General features: G+C 42.7%; 1 protein-coding gene across 1 annotated transcript in view; it reads right to left on the bottom strand.

Annotated features, from left to right (window-relative positions):
- Nucleotides 1–19,895, bottom strand: part of TMEM132B (transmembrane protein 132B) — a 425,771-nt gene that overhangs the window by 316,849 nt on the left and 89,027 nt on the right. Inside the window, exon 2 of the mRNA XM_069960965.1 lies at nucleotides 1,797–2,682. Within this exon, the coding sequence (XP_069817066.1) occupies nucleotides 1,797–2,682 (886 nt within the window). The remainder of the gene's footprint in view (nucleotides 1–1,796; nucleotides 2,683–19,895) is intronic.

Below are 19,895 nucleotides of genomic sequence, written 5' to 3'. Positions count from 1 at the left end.
TCCAGGTCCGGCAATGTGATCAGAGACCTCACCGGCACCTTCATTAGTTTTCATCATGATCAGATGCAATGTACTCATTTACCTGCAACAAAATGATCTGCATTCTTGTTACCACTAAAACCACGACCCTCCGGTCTTACGCTCCTATTTCAAACTATGATGTCTAAGCAGCAAAATATACATATTTACTAGACCTAGCATACATACAGCGAATCAAAAAACAAGAATTTATGTAAGTAAAAATTTAAGTTTAATGAGAACTGTCACTACAAATAACTTTCAAAAGTTATTGATCTCAATGGGTCTCACTGCTGAGACCCACTCTGATCAGAATATATAACCGGGGAAAGATGACGGGGGAGTGTAATCCTCTCCCAGGCTGGTCAATCATTCTGTAAATATAACACTAAGAATATTGACAGAATAAGCGGTCGGCCAGAGAGTGGATGACGTCACGGCTATATGTTGTGCTCATAACGGGAGACCAACTGTGATCAAAAATTTTCGAGATGTCTGATGACATGCCAAAAGTTATTTTTAATGACAGGTACAATGTAATTTGAGAACAAGGTCACCCATTATACAGGTCAGTGTCAGCCAAGGATGGGTACAAACTGCGTATTTGCAATCTGTTTTTTTTTTTTCATCCGGATTTTTAAAATAATGAATGCATTTGTGTGCAACCGGTTTAATCAGATTTTTTCCATTGAAATACATTATTTAAAAAAAAAAAAACGGATCAAAAAATAGATCAAAACTGTGGTCAACCACATTTTTGTGTACGCTCAAAAAATGGATGCGTTTTGATCAGTTTTTTTTATTTTATCCTTTTTTTTTATAATGGAAGTCAATGGAAAAACGGATCAAAAGGAATGCACACAAATGCATCTGTTTTTTCATGGTTTTTTGCATAAAATGCATGGAAAAAAAATGCAGTGTGAACCCAGCCTAACTCTGAAATTCAATAAATTCCTTTAATTTCTTAGGTTTTTGTCACTGAACTGTACAATGTATCTCTTGTGGGGGGGTTTGTGGACTGGTTAGTAAAAACAGTAAATTTTATAACAACTGTACACATAAATAGCATGGTGGCAAAGCTTAAAGGAAAACTATCAGCATGTTTGTGCATATAAACCTGCTGATAGTTCCCGCTAGCCGCTTATTTCCTTTTACCGGCACTTTAGAGATGATCGAACATCGAGAGATCTTAGGTTCTATCGAACTCGAATCTTCTCAAACCTTCCACATTTGATTCCAGATGCCTTCCCGTTCTGTGAGGAAGGTGGAGACTGCCGGAGTACCGCCTGAAAAACAGGTATACAGCCTAGGTAATAGGCTGTATCCCTGTTTTCCAGGCGGTACTCCGGCAGTCTCCACCTTCCCCACGGAACAGGAAGTCATCTGGAATCAAATGCTGCAGGTTCAAGTTCGATAGAGCCTAATATTTCCCGATGTTCGATCATCTCTACCAGTCTTCTGAAGCTTGTTAGTCCTGCAGTTTTAATGAAATGAAATCCTACAAAAATATGCAAATTAACTTGTTAGGAGCACCCCTATAGCACCATTCAGCCCACCACTACATAAGCAGGCAGGCTGGAATATGCGTCAGGGGGCATGGGCATCTAAGCCGGTGGAAGGTGCACTGAATGGTGCTTAGTGGGGCAGAGGAATAATATTGAATAATTTTAATATTTTTATAGGATCGAATTTCACCAAAACAACTGGACTTACAAGCTTCAGAAGACCATCACCGGTAAGAGAACCTGCTAATACTTCTTTCCTTCTGAATAGCATACCTTAACATGAACTGATGGATCATTGAGCTTCCCGCCACTGATACAAAGAAGGTTACGATGTCTCCTACTTTCACTGGACCTGGCGGGTATCGAATCTGGATATTGTTATCCACTGGGAGTACCGACATTCTCATGGTGTCTTGAGTAGGATATACAATTACGCTGCCAAATCTTTCCATTGCGCTTGAGGTTTTTTGGTCAGTGTCTTTGTTGGGTTGAATCCTATTTGACCATTTTGTTTCCTCTGAAGAACATTCTTCATCTTCTCTGGTGCTATAGACGATGTAGTGAAGTTCAACTGGTATTCCTTGAGGGGGAACTGGGAATACGTCAGCATCTGTGGGAGAAGATGTACTTAGCCAACTGGGCAGGAACTCTAGCTCTGCTACACATAACCCCAGCTTTCCTTTCAGCCTACAGCTTGCCGAAAGTTCTCGATTTTCCAAGACGGCAACCATTCTCACACACGGTAAAATCTCGGACGGATGATAGTCCTCCCAGTCCTTTCCCATAATATAAAATAAAGCCTGCACTTTTGGCTTGTTGGAATATATGGAGCTCTCTATTATGTGGGACTTTAATTGCCAGTTGAATGTGAATCTGTTGGTAGAACTGAAAGTACTTGAGGTAATGATCACATTTTTTGGCACAGTTTGTTCTGCCGAATAGGGTCCATAGGTGGCATTAATGGCCGGTGGCACCTTGGCTTTATATATGAACAGCGGTTCTGTTCGGGATTGTAAGCTTGAGTTTTTCATGAGGTCTTGATTGGCCTCTTTGAGGAAGAAAGAAACTTCTGAATTACAAACGTGATAGCTCACAGGTAGATATACCGGGACCGATGAGAACCGCTGTATACTGTCCATTGTCACACGACTTTCCGTCACTGTATAGAAGGGGAAAAAAAACATAATATTAAAGTTAACAGACTTCAACAGAAGAAAATGGATGTTCTCAACATTTCAAAATTGTTTCTACAATTCTCTACGAAGCTAAGAAAACTTGTAGGAAATTTACTGTCACAGTCCATCACCAAGCAAAGACAGCAACGTTTCGACCTAATGAGTCTTTGACAAAGACCCATAGGTTTGAAACCTTGCTGTTATTGCTTGGTGATGGAATAAGATTCTGAGACTTCATCTGATGCTGTTGGACTTAAAGACTTACACTTTAAAGACTCTGCACACTGCTGATTTTTTTTTTTTTTTTGCCCCTTTAAAGGGGTATTCTGGCGCAAATCTTTTTCTTTAAAATCAACTGCTTTTAGAAAATTCTATAGATTTGTAATTTACTTCTATTCAAAAATATCAAGTCTTCTTATAGTTAGCAGCTGCTGTATGCCCTGCAGGAAGTGTTATTTTCTTTCCAATCTAAGGCCATTATCACACGATGTAAGACACCAGCCGTTCTGTGACCCAGCCGTGTCACAGAACCGTCGGTGTCAGTTAAGATCATCCCGGTCGGTACTGCAGTACCAGCTGGATGATCTTCATTTCTGTTCACAGTTGCACACAATGGAGCATGCGGCCGGAGCTGCAAGCTCCATTGTGTGAACTGACACGTCTGTGTGGCCGCTATTCAATGAATAGTGGCTGCACAAAACTGACATGTCAGTTTTTTGTGTGGCTGGTTGGAATCCTGGCCAGAGCGCATACTATGTGTATAAGCTCCGGCCTGGATTCCATTCATTCACGTACAATATATCTTCTGCATAAATTATGTGATAAATCAGCCGTGATTTATGCAAAACATACGTTGTGTGAACATGGCCTAACACAGTGCTTTCTGCTACCACCTCTGTCCATGTCAGGAACTGTCCAGAGCAGTTGCAAATCCCCATAGAAAACCTCTCCTGCTGTGGACAGTTCCTGACATGGACAGAGGTGGCAGCAGAGAGCACTGTGTCAGACTGGAAAGAAAACACCACTTCCTGCAGGGCATACAGTAGCTGATAAGTACTGGAAGGCTGGATATTTTTAAATAGAAGTTAATTACAAACCTATATAACTTTCTGAAACCAGTTGATTTAAAAGAACAAGATTTTCACCCCTTTAACATTATCCAAACTCCACAAATTCAGTTCACTATGCGCTTAGTCTATCTAAATGATTTTACAGCACCATTCCACTAAGCGTACTGTAATAAAAAGATGTAATGGTAGAAAGACATGACAGTTTTAAAAGTGTTTTAAAATATGTATCCTGTCAATTTATCTCCTTCCCCATCCCCATCGCGGTTGAGACGGATTAGTGAAGACTTTGAGGACAGAGCCGTCACACAGCATTGGAAAATTCTGCGGATCTTAGCCGAGTATATTTACTCAGTGCTATCACCCATGCATCTTGTACATGAAATTAAATGCTGTTTTATTGACAAAATTCATTGTGATCTATAATGTGTGGAGATAGCTGTGTATTTCAATCTCTCCAATGAACATAATTTATATGATCCATGATATATAAAAGCAATCGCGCTGGATATTACGCTACCAGGCAGTACAGCGGGAGTAAATCACTTTTATTGGCCATTGTTAACTGCCACACCAGAGGCAACAATAGCCGAGCGGAGGGTTAATCATTATTATTTGCTGTCTTGCAAAGATTTCTGGGATAAGATTTTCATTTTACAAGCACAAATATTCGCCGCTCCCTTTGAACTGATCTATCTTTTTGCTTATTTTGAAGACGAAAAGTTATCGGCTTCCCAGTCAAGCGAAGGCATTCCATTTATCTTCTAGTTAGTATAGTGTACTTAGATCTGCCATCTGTGCGCAACTTCAAGCTTATAAATTGTGCAACAAAAATCTCTTACAAGCTGGGATTTGTGGGGCTGTAATAAATTAAAGGGGCTGTCATTAGACCGTTTTAAAAGTATGGTTCGGCACGTTCGCCAAACAGTAACCAAAAATTCAGGTTCATCCAAACCAAAGCTTAAACGCACTGCACTAAAAGAGCTAAACGATTGGAGGTGTTTGGCTGATTTAGGGCTCATGCAGACTGAGCAAAAGACGAGGAATTGAAAAGGAAAGATTTCTGCTTGAAATTCCTCTTCTAGGACGGGTTCATACTGAGGAATTCTCGCGGATAAACTCAGCTGAATTCCGAAGTATGTCCGAGCGCACGGCCGCGCGCCTCTCCGCCCCGGCTCCATAGACACCATTCTATGGACCGGCGTATTCCGCTATCCGCCGAAAGAAGTGACATGTCACTTCTTTCGGCGGATAGCGGAATATGCCAGCCCATAGAATGGTGTCTATGGAGCTGGCGGAAAGGCGCGCAGCCGTGCGCACGGACATACTGCGGTATTCCGCGGACATTATCCACGAGAATTCCTCAGTATGAACCCACCCCTATTCAGCAGAATTTGAGCGGAATTAAAGCGGAATGCAAGCGGAATTCAAGCAGAATTTCAAGCAGAATTCAAGCCCCACTGCCTTCTATAGGATTCCTCTAGTGGAATCCGCCCTATGGCCCTGTTCACACTGAGCAAGAGCGTCGGAAATCCGTGCTCAGTGTGCTTCTTTGAGTGAATGAGAGAAAGCGCGCTCCTCCGCTGCCGCCGCTCTCCGCTCAGAGAAATGACATCACTTCTTTGAGCGGAGAGCGGTGGCTGCGGAGGAGCGCACGCTCTCTCATTCACTGACAGTGAGACACTGAGCAAGGCGGGATTCCGCCGCGGAGCGGTCCGAATCCCGCTGCGGAATCCCGCCTTGCTCAGTGTCTCACTGTGAGTGAATGAGAGAGAGCGCGCTCCTCCGCAGCCACCGCTCTCCGCTCAAAGAAGTGACGTAATTTCTTCGAGCGGAGAGCGGTGGCAGTGGAGGAGCGCGCACCCTCTCATTCACTCAAAGCAGCACACTGAGCATAGCGGGATTCCACGGCGGACAGTTCCGCTGCGCAATTTTGATGTTCTTGCTCAGTGTGAACGGGGCCAACGTAGTAACATGTCACTTCTTTGGGCGGAAAGTGGATCCGCAATAGAAACTTACGGATTTCACTGTGTGAAAAGCACAGCGCAAAGCCCATTGAAAACAATGGAAAAGTGCTTTGCTCAATTTAAACAGGTGGATTTTTGAGCGGAATTTTGCATGGAATCCGCTCAAAAATCTGCCTCTTTTCCTCAGTGTGCATGAGCCCTTAGTGCGGTTTAAAAAAAAGTTCACTCATCTATACTTACCTGTCCACACTCCCCCGGTGTCCTTCTTCCCGGTTTCCCTCGCAGCCGCCAAAAATCCATTTAGCCAATTATTGACTGAGATGGGACAGCTCCACAACCAGTGATTGGCTGAGCAGGCTGTTGCTCTTGACACCAGAGTGACAGCCCAAGGAACCAATCACTAGCCGTAACCTGTCCCGTCTCAGTCAGCCAGTCATTGGCTGAGAGGGAGGGTGACAGCCTACTCAGTTCATCAATGGCTGGATAACTGAGACAGGAGTGTGCCACAGCCAGTGATTGGCTGTCACTTTTGGGACAAGAGTGACAGCCAATTCAGCCAATCACTGGCCACAGTACTGTCCTGTTTCAGGGTGGGTTCAGACTATAGAATTCGCACGGATAAAATCCGGCGGATTCCGTTGCCTGTACGCGCATGCCTCTCCGTCCGTGCCATAGACACCATTCTATGCACTGGAGGATTCCGCCGAAAGAATTGATAGCGGAATCGGCCGGCCCATAGAATGGTGTCTATGGAGCCGGCGGAAATGCGCCAGATTTTATCCGCAATAATTCTGTAGTCTGAACCCGCCCTCAGTCAGTGATTACCTGAACAGGCTGGAGGCAGCTGAAACATCGGAGACACGAAGGAGGAAAGGTGAGAAAACATTTTTTTATTTGTTTTTTAGATGTCCGGCTTACATCTTTCAGAACTTGTTCCGAACGTTGCACAAAAAAATTTAAAACATTTAAAAGTTCGGAATGAATCTCTGTCCGGAAAGTTCGTTCCGCTCATCTCTAGTTGTCATATATGAGCACCCTTTTTCTAAATGGGGGACCCTTAGAGGTCAGTGGAGAGTGTTTTTTGCCGAAGAGCTGTGAGCTTTGCCAACCAGCTGCCATTGTGAAATATATCCATGAAATATTACATAAAACCGATACAACCGAGAAGACTCGAAACAATATTCAGAATAAAGAAACAACCTGGTGCTTTTGTTCTCGTTAATTGAAACTAATGTTCATATACTCCACTCCACTATGAAGACATCATTGTCACTGACGGAACTAGACATTTAAGAATAACGTATAGGAATTAAAAATTAATTTTTTTTTTCAATAGAAGGAAAGTGTCGATGGTCGGTGGAAGAAATTAATCTTCATAACCTACTGGAAAATATAACTTGTGTTTTAATCTTACTATATGATGAAACAAGCAACTTGTGGACACTGACAAATCCTTTCTATCCCTGTAAGATATATTAGCTCAGTGTGGCTATACCAACATAGTATTTCTTTATACACACAATGGCATGAAGCGGATGAGGAGGTAAAAACAAAGGAGAAGCTTCCATAAGGATGAGTTCTGCTGGGCGCCATGTGCCCGCGGAGAGTTATTAAATGGATTATGCCCTCCCTGTGGTTAGACATTTGGTTCTCCTTTTGGCACAGTCTTCCGCACTACTGCAGGCCGTTCTGTCACTGAGGCGGACAGCGAGGCTGACAATAATACCGCATTTACAAATGAATGTGCTGGCATTGGATCTTGCATACAGGAAACAGTTGTCCAAAATATGGGAAAGCCGACAATAGGAATTTCCATGACATTGTTATTATTTTCGCATGTTCCTACAAAGCTAGCCATACGCCTATGTTCCCTGCTTACTTTAACCTACACATGAACATACATGTCCTCCTTGAGCGAGCATGCACATTTCCACCTAAATCTCTTGTATAACGTGAATAAAAATTCCTCTTCTCCTATTGTGTTCAAAGCAACAATCTATTAAAGATGATCTAGGGCAGTGATTTTCAACCTTTTTTGAGCCGCGGCACACTTTTTATATTTAAAAAATCCCGGGGCACACCACCAACCAAAATGGCACAAAATGACACTAAAACAGTACATATTATACATATAGTTCACGGAGTTCACTCTTGGGGATTTTAAATCAGCTTCTTATCACCACAAGAGCTGCTTTTTAAGCTCTCAAGAGTGAAATATGCCTGGCAGAGGTCCTTTCAATAAAATATTTATTTTAAAAAAGTTAAATAAAAAAGGATAACCCCCTCATATATACAATCCCATACACATACATACATACAGTCCCACGTATATGAGCACATAATTATAAGCACCATATACTGTGGTGATGTGCACTGTATAGCGCCACAGTATATGGCGCTGATAATTATGTGGCTCATATACTGCAATATAAAGGGGTACAATGAGAAGTACTATGGCCATGAGGTCAGAGTACAAGTGCCCCCTGCTTTGCCCTCATACAGTAATAATGCCCCCTGCAGTACGCCCCATATAATAATGCCCCCTGCAGTATGCCCCCATATAATAATAATGCCCCCTGCAGTATGCCCCCATATATTAATGCCCCCTGGAGTATGCCCCCATATAATAATGCCCCCTGCAGTATGCCCCATATAATAATAATGCCCCCTGCAGTATGCCCCCATATATTAATAATGCCCCCTGCAGTATGCCCCCATATAATAATAATGCCCCCTACAGTATGCCCCCATATATTAATAATGCCCCCTGCAGTATGCCCCCATATATTAATAATGCCCCCTGCAGTATGCCCCCATATAATAATAATGCCCCCTACAGTATGCCCCCATATATTAATAATGCCCCCTGCAGTATGCCCCCATATAATAATAATGCCCCCTACAGTATGCCCCCATATATTAATAATGCCCCCTGCAGTATGCCCCCATATATTAATAATGCCCCCTGCAGAATGCCCCCATATATTAATAATGCCCCCTGCAGAATGCCCCTAATATATTAATAATGTCCCCTGCAGTATGCCCCATATATTAATAATGCCCCCTGCAGTATACCAATATGCACCAATAGTTTAAAAAAAAAAAAAACATCAACTCACCTAATCTGCGCTGTGTGGCTGCAGGCAGTAGCTCTCCCTCCTCTTCAGGCTCCATCCTGTGAGTCGTGGGGACTGAACCTCCGGCAGACGTGATGACGTCACTTCATCACGCCTGCCGGAGAGGTCACATCCCGGCGTCCCATAGGCTGCTGGCATGAAGTGCCGCGGCCTATGGGAGTGAATGTCATAGCAGGACGCTGACAGGTCCTGCTCCGACATTCTGCTCGATTGAATGTTTCGCCCGCACACTGTGTGAGCGGGCGGAACATCAAACCGATCGGCATATCCCTAGAAGCTGCGCGGCCGCAGCTTCTAGGGATATTAAAAGGACAGTGTCGCATTTCCCACCGGGATCCCGCGGCACCCCTGGCGGGTTCTCACAGCACCCCGGTTGGGAAACGCTGGTCTAGGGGTCCTATTACACGGAACGATTTTTAACGACTAACGATAAATGATCGCAAACAAGATTGTTTATCGTTAACCTGAAATCGTTCACCATATAACACAGAACGATGGTCGTTAGTTATGTTCATTACTACGATCGGTATTGTGATCCTTACTATGATCGTTTATTCCTTCTGATCCCAGCAAAACAATGGACAATGTGCAATTACACTGAACGATTAGTGAAAAAATGCGGAACTTGAGCGAACGAATGTAGAATTACAGCGAACGATTAACAATAATTTTAGGTTCAGATCTAGATCAACGACATACGAATGATTTTTCGATCGTTGCCTTCAATTACACAGAACGATTACCTTTTTAATTTGAATAATATAACGATTTTTTTGCATGATAATCGTCCCGTGTAATAGGGCCCTAAGGCTCTAAGTGAGTGTAATAGCACAGGCAGTGAGTGGGGAAAAGGGAGAAGCGAGTGCCGAGCCAACAGGTTGGCACTCACTTCACCCAAATTATCAGGCTGTGTAAAAAAGACCTTAAAGGGGTTATCCAGCGCTACAAAAACATGGCCACTGTTCCCCCTCTCTTGTCTCCAGTTCAGGTGCAGTTTGCAATTAAGCTCCATTTACTTCAATGGAACTGAGTTTGAAACCCCACCCAATCTGAAGACAAGAGAGGGGGGGAAAGCGGCCATGTTTTTGTAGCGCTGGATAACCCCTTTAAAGAGGTTGTCCAGGGAAAATTACCTTGACCCCTACCCACAGGAAAGCAGACAAGTAAGAGATCATGCAAGGTCTGGCCTCGGTACCTCTGCCTATCTCTATGTTGGGCTCTGGCTTCTTTATTATGAATAGATTCAATAGATCTTTTCATCTCTATTGTTATAAATATATATTAATTCTATTCATTCCTATGGAGCCACCGTAAAGAGCCAAATAAGCCAGATGAGTGCTTACTCGGCTCTTTTCTGCGTCTCCATAGGAGTGAATAGAGCTGCGGGTCACATTTCATACCTGTGGCTCTATTCATAACAAAGGAGCTGGGGGCTCAATATGAAGATCGGGGGGGGGGGGGTTCAGAGGTCAGACCCCCCCCCCCACCCACACACACACAATCTCTTACTTCTCCCCTATCCTGTGGATAAGGAATAAGTTAATTTTCCCTGGACAACCTCTTTAAAGTGACTCTGTCAGTAGGATTATGCCGTCCTATCTCAGGGTAACATAAACTAGTGACAGAGAAGCTGAACAGAATGATGTATCACCTACATTGGTATGTGCAGCTGATCCAGAGATCTCCTCCTGAATAACATGGATAATAAGTAGTCCTCTCCATTATGCGCATGAGCCCAGTAGTCCTTGATATTCATGGGAAGCACACAACTCCGCCCACCAGCTGCTGATTGGCGTTTATCTATCCCTGCTGTGTATAGGCAGTCAACTGTTAATCAGCAGCAGTAGGGCGGGGGAAGGGGTGTGGCAAAAATCCTATTCTCCTGCATATTAGGAGAACAGCTGAACAAATTGAAGTACAGTAAGTAATACACTGATCTGTTCAGCATTTATATCACTAGTTTATGCTACCCTCATTTAAGGCAGCATAAACTTAGTGTCAGATTCCCTTTAAGGTCTTTCACATCCCACAGGGCTCCTAACTATGGTCTTACAGAAAGTTTATGTTTGAATTATCACCATATTTTATGCATGTTCAATAATCAATTAGAAATACTTCTATTTCAGTAAACGGGTCCCAGTTCCGCATTTTTTTTTTAGTGTTTTCCCCTTATAATTCAGTAATCACATGTCCCAAAATCCACTTACAGAAAGTAGCAGATCCCCGCAAATTGCAATTCTGACGGAAAATCGTATTACAATAATCCATCGTCTAATCCAAGATTATTACATTCACCTTTATACAAGAATAAAAATTAATGTCCTCTGCTAGAATAAGGATGGCGAGAATGTATCAGTGAAGACTAAATAGAGATTATAATTAACTCTGGCTGAATAAATCTACATTGAACATTCAGCAGTAATTTGTCTAGTAATACCTTGTGCCGGGACTCAATGCGACGATATGACTGGATTAACATCATGTGTAAGTCCTGCCATTGTTACAGTAATTAATTTGAAAGCCTGACAAGCTATGCGTAAAAGTAATCTAATACCCACAAGTCCTGAGAATTATCCTGGGAAGTGACACAGCGCTACACCATCTAATACACCAAAGGTGTGAGCCCCCGCGAATCTCCGAGACGATCTGTGCACAAAGCAATTCATAATGATTTCTGCCTCTGTACATACATCCAATAAGAAATAGCATTGACTTGGAAATGTTACATATGCATCATATTAATGCCAAGGCTGACAGGGAGATTTATTCGGCAATATCTACCAAGTGAAATTACGTTGGGTTATTTCGGTGGTGATAGAGTACACTTGTTAATTTATATCCACCTTGCTGATTTATTACGTCTCGTTACAAATGTTCCCAAACTTTCTAGATTTAACATATTTCTAAGGAACAGCGTACACGTACATAAACCGTACCCGCGCGAACACGGACATATTGTAGAAAGAGTTTGTCAATATTTATGTACGGTTTATAAAACAATGTAAATTTCACAGTCGAAGGCTATGTTCAGACGTTGTAAGAGACCGGGCGGTTCTGTGACCCGACCAGGTCACGGAATGGCCGGTGTCAGATAAGATCATCCTGGCACCGGACGGATGATCTTTAGCGCTGCTGAATTCTAATGCGGGTGTATCCGTGCACGCCCACATCAGAATTCCTCACTGCACACAATGGAGCGTGCGGCTGAAGCCGCATGCTCCATTGTGTGAACTGACAAGGTACTCTGTGGCCGCTATTCACTGAATAGCGGCTGCAGAAAACTGACTTGCCAGTTTCTTGCAGCGGCACTAGAGATCCCAGTCAGAGTGTATACTATGTGTATACTCTCCGGCCGAAATTCCTTAGAAGGCAGCACTACATAAGTACCGTAGAAATCACGGTCGTTGTTACAATGGCCATGACTACTACTTATGTAGTGTGAACATAGCCTAAGGCCTTATTCACGCGTTCTGTAAATTAATCCGTAATTGTGGATCAACAAATAAGGACATATTTTGGGCCCATTGATTTCCGTTTGGCTGTACACACTGTCCGTATATTTACAGATTCACAATTGTCAAAAATTGCACCCGCAAAAATAACTGTCAAGCTCTAGCACGGACTATAATTGTGGCACAGACTGTCCCTTAGAAGGGAGCGTCCGTAATTTTTGCAGATCCGTAATTTTTAAGGATGAAAAGTTCACAAATCCATAAATATGGATGAATAAGACCCTATTGACATGTCCACAATCATGGACAGAAAATAGGGTCAATGTATTTCAATGGCCTCATTCACACATCTTTAGGTTAGTACTGGACCGTGATCCATGCTAAAAAAAAAAAAAAAAGGACAGGCCCTAGTACAGACTAAAATTCCTCCACGGACACACCAATAGGACTCTATTAATAGGTCTATGATCAGCAAAAATTATGGATGGATGCAATACGGATGGAATTTTGCAGATTGGGGATGAAAAATAGTGACTGCAATTTGAAAAGTGAAAAATATTTATGTAGTATCACCCATATTAGATTGTAAACTTGCAAGAAGAGCAGTCTCTCTTAACCCCTTTACATCAGCCATACAGTCACATACATTTCTACTGCTGCTGCCCCGTGAAGGGGCTTTAATGTGTGTGGGGCTGCTTCTGTGTGATCAGCCTAGCACATATTAAAGGACAAGTGCCATGAAAAACTTTTTCCCAGTAATTGAAGCACATTACAAAGTTATATAACTCTGTAATATGCTTCAATCACCTATCTGCCTCCCTTCCCTGTCTTTTCCACCCTCCACCCCCCACCAGGAAGTGTCCTAACTCACACAGACCTAATTACTGTCGTCACCGTCACCAAGCTTTTCTCTCAGCTCCTTCTCCTGTTACAGCAGCCCCCCCTCCCCAGTCCAAGTGATGACTTGCAGTTGTTCAGCCAATGGGAGCTGAGCAAGCTGGGTCACCTGACAAGGCAGGGGAGGGGGGGGGGCTGCTGTAACAGGAGCTTAGTGACGACAGTAATTAGGTCTGTGTGAGTTAGGACACTTCCTGGTGGGGAGTGGAGGGGGGAAAAGACAGGGAAGGGAGGCAGATAGGTGACTGAAGCATATTACAGAGTTATATAACTTTGTAATGTGCTTCAATTACTGGGAAAAAGTTTTTCATGGCACTTGTCCTTTAATGTCCAAGGAGACAAGGATAATGAAAGGCAGAGCGATCACTTTCCCTGATAGACAGAGGAAGAATACTTGCTGCCTGTCAGACTGGTGATTTTCTCATAGAGTCTGCCTCAGACAGATTCTATGAGAAGATAATCGTCGATAATACTGATCAATGCTATGCATTATTCTAGTTCAGGTGGATTGATTGCCCTTTGTCTTAAATTGAAAACTCCATTAAGTTTAATAGTAAAGATGGTAAATGGCTGGTGAAAAAAGAACTGTGTGTAAACAATTAAAAAATAGCGTCCGCTGTTTGCAAACCACACCCAAAAACATTATTTGACGTCCGCCTTAGAATATGTCCGTCATTTATACACTCTGTGCAATTGGTGACCATTATTCCACAGACATCAATGCAATTTTTTAAACAAAAAGCAGACGCCTTTTCCTTTTTTTTTTTTTTTAAACTTAGTGTGAACATAGCACTATACAAAAGGAATAATGCATAGAACTTTCCTGTATGGCCAACCAGTCTACATTTACTCGGTAAACTATCCATCACATCCTCCGTAAGTATACAGGTTGTCTTGGAGGCTATAAAACCCTTCACACTTCCGGGAGGTTTGCACATCTTTGTCTCTATTTAGTATCCTATTCATCTTTATAGTATATTGTAAAACTATGCATCTGAATAACAAGACGTTCGCTTCCCAGTTCCATCTAAACGGAAAACCCTGTGGTAGATGGCCCCATTTATTCTAATATGTTTCCACTCCATAGTCTTGCTGAAAACCTCCATATGATCAATGTCGTCCCTGTTCACTCAGAGGAGCAGAGGACGCAGAGAATGGATGAAATCAGAAGAGACCCCTCTGGAAATGCAGCACATTCAATTATCTCTTGTACAGCTAAAACTCATTATAAGAAGAAACCCTATCTGGACTTTTCCGTCTGCTTGAAGAAAGTCGTCTGGATCCACCTGACGTGCAATATGAATATGCATGGAGCTGGGTTTAACGCTTTGTAATGTGCCTTGACTTTGCTGCAGGCATGCAAATGAAAGGAAGTCTTCCTGTTAGACACGGATATCATGCACTTACAATGCACCTTATTACACAGCTATAGGAAGAGTCCATTCCGGCAAGTCAACGTATTGAAAACAAGGTGCCCATGTAAATGAGGATTCTTTCTCAATATAATTTGGTTTAATTAACAGACAACATATAAAAAGGAATGAGGGGAATGTATTAAAGGATGGATTTTACAAGCTGTATGTTTTTTTTTTGTTTGTTTTTTAATTAAAATACGTTACAGACATCTTAAATATGCGCCCTATGAGGCCCTGTATGTCTATAAATTAAGACAGAGAGGGTGGGGGAGGGAGGAGGCGTGCATACTTGGGCTCAGCATCACTTCTGTGGCACTTCAGCTTCAAAAATGTAATTTTAAAACTCAGCAAACGGCAATCAGCTCTGTATGCAGAAGACATACAAGTTACCTATGTGCTGATGGTTTGAACTGAATTTTTTTTATTTTTTTTTTGAAAATTAATATAACTTAAAAGAAATAAATCTGTTAAGGAGTATTGAAACATTTTGGTTGCGTTTCTTTGCTGTTTGTAACTGCATGACGTCAGTTTTCAATAGAAAGCGAAGGAAAAGCTTCATTGCAGTATTGGAAACCACAATGCAACTGGGTCAAGTATTTTCACTTTTAGGCCAGGTCCACACTACGTAAAAAACACGGCCGTATTTCATAACAACGGGCGTAGTTGCACAAATAATGGCCGTTGTTTGCGCATCTACGCCCGTTGTTATGAAATACGGCCGTGTTTTTAACGTAGTGTGAACCCGGCCTTATAGTGCTTGTTAATGTCTAGTTCGTACAGTGTCTACATTCTCTATTGTTACTCCTATGTCCTCGACATATAATATGTTATAAAAGAAAATCACTCAATACTACCACTTCAGGCCCCCTTCATGGGTCCGTAGTGATTTTACGGTCAGGAAACTCTGATCAGGAAGCCATCAGTGTTTCCGGAACGTAAAAACAGAGGAGTAAAAAAAAATCATACTTACCTCCTGCAGGCGGCAGCAGTGTCCTCCTAAGGCTTCTCCTTCTGTCTTCTGTCACAGTGTACCCATCAGTGATGTCATTTGTTTGCCATAATGCTCGGGGGGGGGGGAGGTAGCGGCCAATTATGGCTGGTGGTATAATGCTACCTCTAGCCACAAGAGTGGTGGACAGGCTCAGGAGCCAATTGCTCCTGGCCAGTTAATCATAGAACCACATTTAACTATATGCATTTTTGATTAGCAGCACGTACAGTTAAAGGGCCAGCATCTTGCCCAGGTGCTGGCTCTTGGCTGCCCTGCTTTGCATCCGGAATTCTGTACAGATTCTGGATGTGAATCTGGAACTGTCAAAAATTATGGAACCCCGAAAATAGAGTTCTATAGGGCATCTGTCCTGGGATCCCAGACAAATGTTGGACATGTATTTTCCAGAGCCTATTTCCGACACGGACCGCCTTCAGGAAAAATCCTTAAGGGTATCCGTGCCCAATGAACCCAATGGGCCTGGAAATAAACCCAGATTTCCTGATAAGAAATCCGAACGTGTAAGGGGGACCTTAGACATTACAGCACTGGCTCTTTTTTTTTTTCAGAATAACACTCCAGCTATTACCTCCCGCAAATGTTTCTGCCCCAGTTCATATATAACACTGGCACAATTTTCTTATAAAACGCTAAATATTTTGATGCTTTCAGATATGAAAAGATCTGCAAAGCCTAATTATGCTACCGGCTCCCGGCGTAACTGCACGTCCTGCAATGAGCAAACCAGTCTGTATAACAAATTAACGGAGGAGGAAGCTCAAACATACAGCATAGCCTTGAATATTCCATGACTTCATGGACTGTTAAATCTTTATTAGGTTTTCCTAAGACTGCGATAAAAGGCATTTTATCTTTTTTAAGGTTTGCATTAACATGTCATTGAGATTTATAGAAACATTGATCTTCATTTGGCTAATCTGAATAGAGGATTAGAAATGTCTGTTGCTCACAATGGTGCATTCAGCTTTATCACACCTTTTGCTTTTGGTTATTTTTCTAATTGGGTCTAGGAATGCCGAGTAATGGGTAACAGAGGACTTCCATAATTCCTCCGAGAACAGTAATACACTGGGTCAATATGCATACATAATAGAGAACATTGGGCTCGAATTGAAATACAGAGCAAGCTCGTTATTCCTGGCGGGACGTCTTGGTCTCATAGAATAGAACACGAGTCCTCGACTAGACTTCATATAATAGTGCGGTACACTGTTAGTGATGAAACATAGGGATCCGCGGAGACAGTAATGGGATCTCTAGCTGATATGTCAGGTGTTGGGCAGTAGTGTAATTCTAAGAACAGATAAACAATTGAGCGGGCTAGACGGACCAGTTGATGTTTATCTGCTGCCACACATCTGTTTCTGTAAATGAGGAAAAGTCACCCTGCTGCTGCCATATGTAGGAAGAAGAAAAGGTGGCTCCATTGTTTCCTCTCTGACCCAATTAGATATTGCTTCTCTGCAGCTTTCTAAATATCTGGTGGAATCTGCCTTTATACCTACTTTCTCTCTTCCTATAGTTCCATTCTTTGCGTATAGGCTTATGTTCACACAACGCTGAAATGAGGTGGCCGTCATATAACGGCAAGTAAAGGTACTATTTAAAGAAGCAATAATTGGTCGTACCTGGCCTATTACCAGCCTTTCCCTTCGATAATCATTTTGCGTAATAGATCCAGCAAAATGTCAACAATTAACCAAGATGCACAATGTCGGCTGCTCGTTGCCTTTCTGCATGAACCAAAATTTTGATAATGATAACGATGGTCTGCTGGCTGTTGCCTCTGCAATAGAAGCAGTGGAAGCAGCACACTGCCGCTATTCTCTATGGGCTCAGTGTCGGACCGTACTGCTGTCCGTGACTACTGCCCTGGTTTTAGCTGTGAGCCCTGCTGTGTTTTAGCCTTCCTGCCTATGTGCCTCCAGCTGCACCTTGCCTGCCACTGCTAGCAAGCCAAACCAGGGGTAGCAATCTGGGGGTCGTCTGCTGCAGCAAGTCCATCCCACCTTGCACTGACTCTGGTGAAAACCAGCACCCCCTTAGACTCCGCTCCCTAGCCATCGCTACTGGTGGGTCAGCAGATCCACAACTCCAGTCGTTACAACTAAATCCTTTAGCCTTTCCTCTCTATTTAGACCAATAATCTATTTATTAGAATTATCAGAATTTCTAGGATTATTTGGATTTTTAGGATATTAGGAATATTCAGACTCAATTACTAAACTATGTCTCCTTAGATAACATTCCCAGGTAGAATGATTGAAAAATGAGAATGGCCGGTGTTTCTTTTGTTCTCACCCAAGGCTTTATCGGTCTCTATAAATAGCGCTGATATGTCATTGTACTATAATATGTCATTGTACTATATGCAGGGGGGAAGAATTCCATTTGTTTGAAATGACGTTTTTGTAACAAATGAATGCACTTTTTCAAACAAGTAAGAAAAAACTTACTGCTCTAAAAGACCCAAAGGAACTGAAGAAATTCTCCTGGGATTCTCTATCTCTCGGTTTCCTGGGGTAGGCAGGGCTATCACTCTCTCTACATTCAGTCACATACACAGTGTCTGAGGACACATCACACAATGCTTAAATCGGCTCAGACGGACAAACCTGTCAATCACATGGGCTGCACCGAGACTAGAAGCAGACGCTGACAGTAAAGCAGATCATGTACTGACCCCACACTCCAGATCCAAAAAGACTGATAAATATTTACATAAACAACAATAAAAAACCAGTCCTGGCTCTTTGCCTCGTTCTGACGTTTATCAAACAATATGAACCCGAAGCGTCCGGGATGACTTATATTACAAAATTCACAGTGCTGCCGCCTTGAAGGAAATTAAGTAAATTCTGCATTGCTCAGTTATTGGCTGGCTGGAAAATTTGTTTAAGCGCACGTCTTCTGGAAACGAATATTGGCTTAAGATAATAGTTAATTTGGTCATACCTTTACTAAATCCCCGATATTTTATTAAATTGGATGGAGGAGATGTCATTCATTCGGCGGGTCTCCGCTTTATGGCAGCCTCGACGTTCCGGCACAAATTCAAATATGTTTTGAAAATATTTACATAAGTAAATTGAGTTTTCTCTTGGCAAACCTCTGCTTTGAGGACCTAATCTGGGAGGGAGAGGTTCGCCGTTGATATGATTATTATGTGCTTATCCACCACTGAAATGAGGACTGAAGAGGTGTAAAACTGACCATATTTTAGTGATTGATGTTATTTGACCCTTTCCATCGTCCCATTATACACTTGGGTCGACCTCTTTTAATACTGAGAGGAGGTATGCCACCGTCAGACAGAACTTGGATGGTCCCAACCAATTTGGTGGGTTGAGCCAACAATAATATAATGTCTATGGTCAGCTTGCAACTTATTTTCACTTATTTTCTTTTTCTATAGAAGTGCTATGACTTATTTTTAGGGGATGTTTTATTTTTCCATCAGGAAGAATTTATATGTCACATGCACAGCAGGGACAGAGCGTATGGTATGGTGGTTTGCGGCCACCAAGGGGAGCTCACCACAGCACACTTGTAAAGCACAGCAGGGACACCATATGGTATGGCAGCCTCCAGCCACTAGAGGGAGCTCACAACATCACATTCGTACAGCACAGCATGAACAACGTATGGTATGGCAGCTTCCAACCACTAAGGGGAGCTCACCACAGCACACTAGTACAGCACAGCAGAGACAAAGTACAGCATGGCGGCAAGCGATGGGATAATGGCAGACTGTGTGCAGTTGAAAGGTCTCTATGAACTTCAGTCAGTTGCTTGGTCCTACAGAAATTGGTGGGTTCAGCCAACTATTAACTGAAGTGCATGGGGAAAACCATAGGTGCCATCATGGCATGGAAGAAGCATACAGGCTTAATCTCAGGCTGATGCATGGAATGCAATCTCTTTATTGTTGAGTGCGTTATAACTAAAGATGAGCGAACTTTTCATTTGGTAGGTTTGCCAAACTTTAACATTAAGAACCACACTTACTGCAGGCATTTAGCTGTTTCAGTGCAGTTCACTCATCTATACTTACTTGTCCACACTCTACAGTCCTCGCAGCCACTAAAATTCCATTCAGCCAATCACTGACATAGAAGGAACAGCCCTGTGGCCAGTGCTTGGCTCAGCAGGCTGACACCCAAAGCTCAAAAGCTTAGCCGTTCACTGGTCGTGACACTGTCCTGTCTCCCAAGACAAGAGTTACGGCCTCTTCACTGGCCACGGTACTG

The sequence above is a fragment of the Dendropsophus ebraccatus genome, chromosome 3, assembly GCF_027789765.1.
Source record: "Dendropsophus ebraccatus isolate aDenEbr1 chromosome 3, aDenEbr1.pat, whole genome shotgun sequence".
Taxonomy (NCBI): Eukaryota; Metazoa; Chordata; class Amphibia; order Anura; family Hylidae; genus Dendropsophus; species Dendropsophus ebraccatus.
Note: the sequence above shows the minus strand (reverse complement) of the source record. Positions and strands in the feature narration are given on the sequence as shown.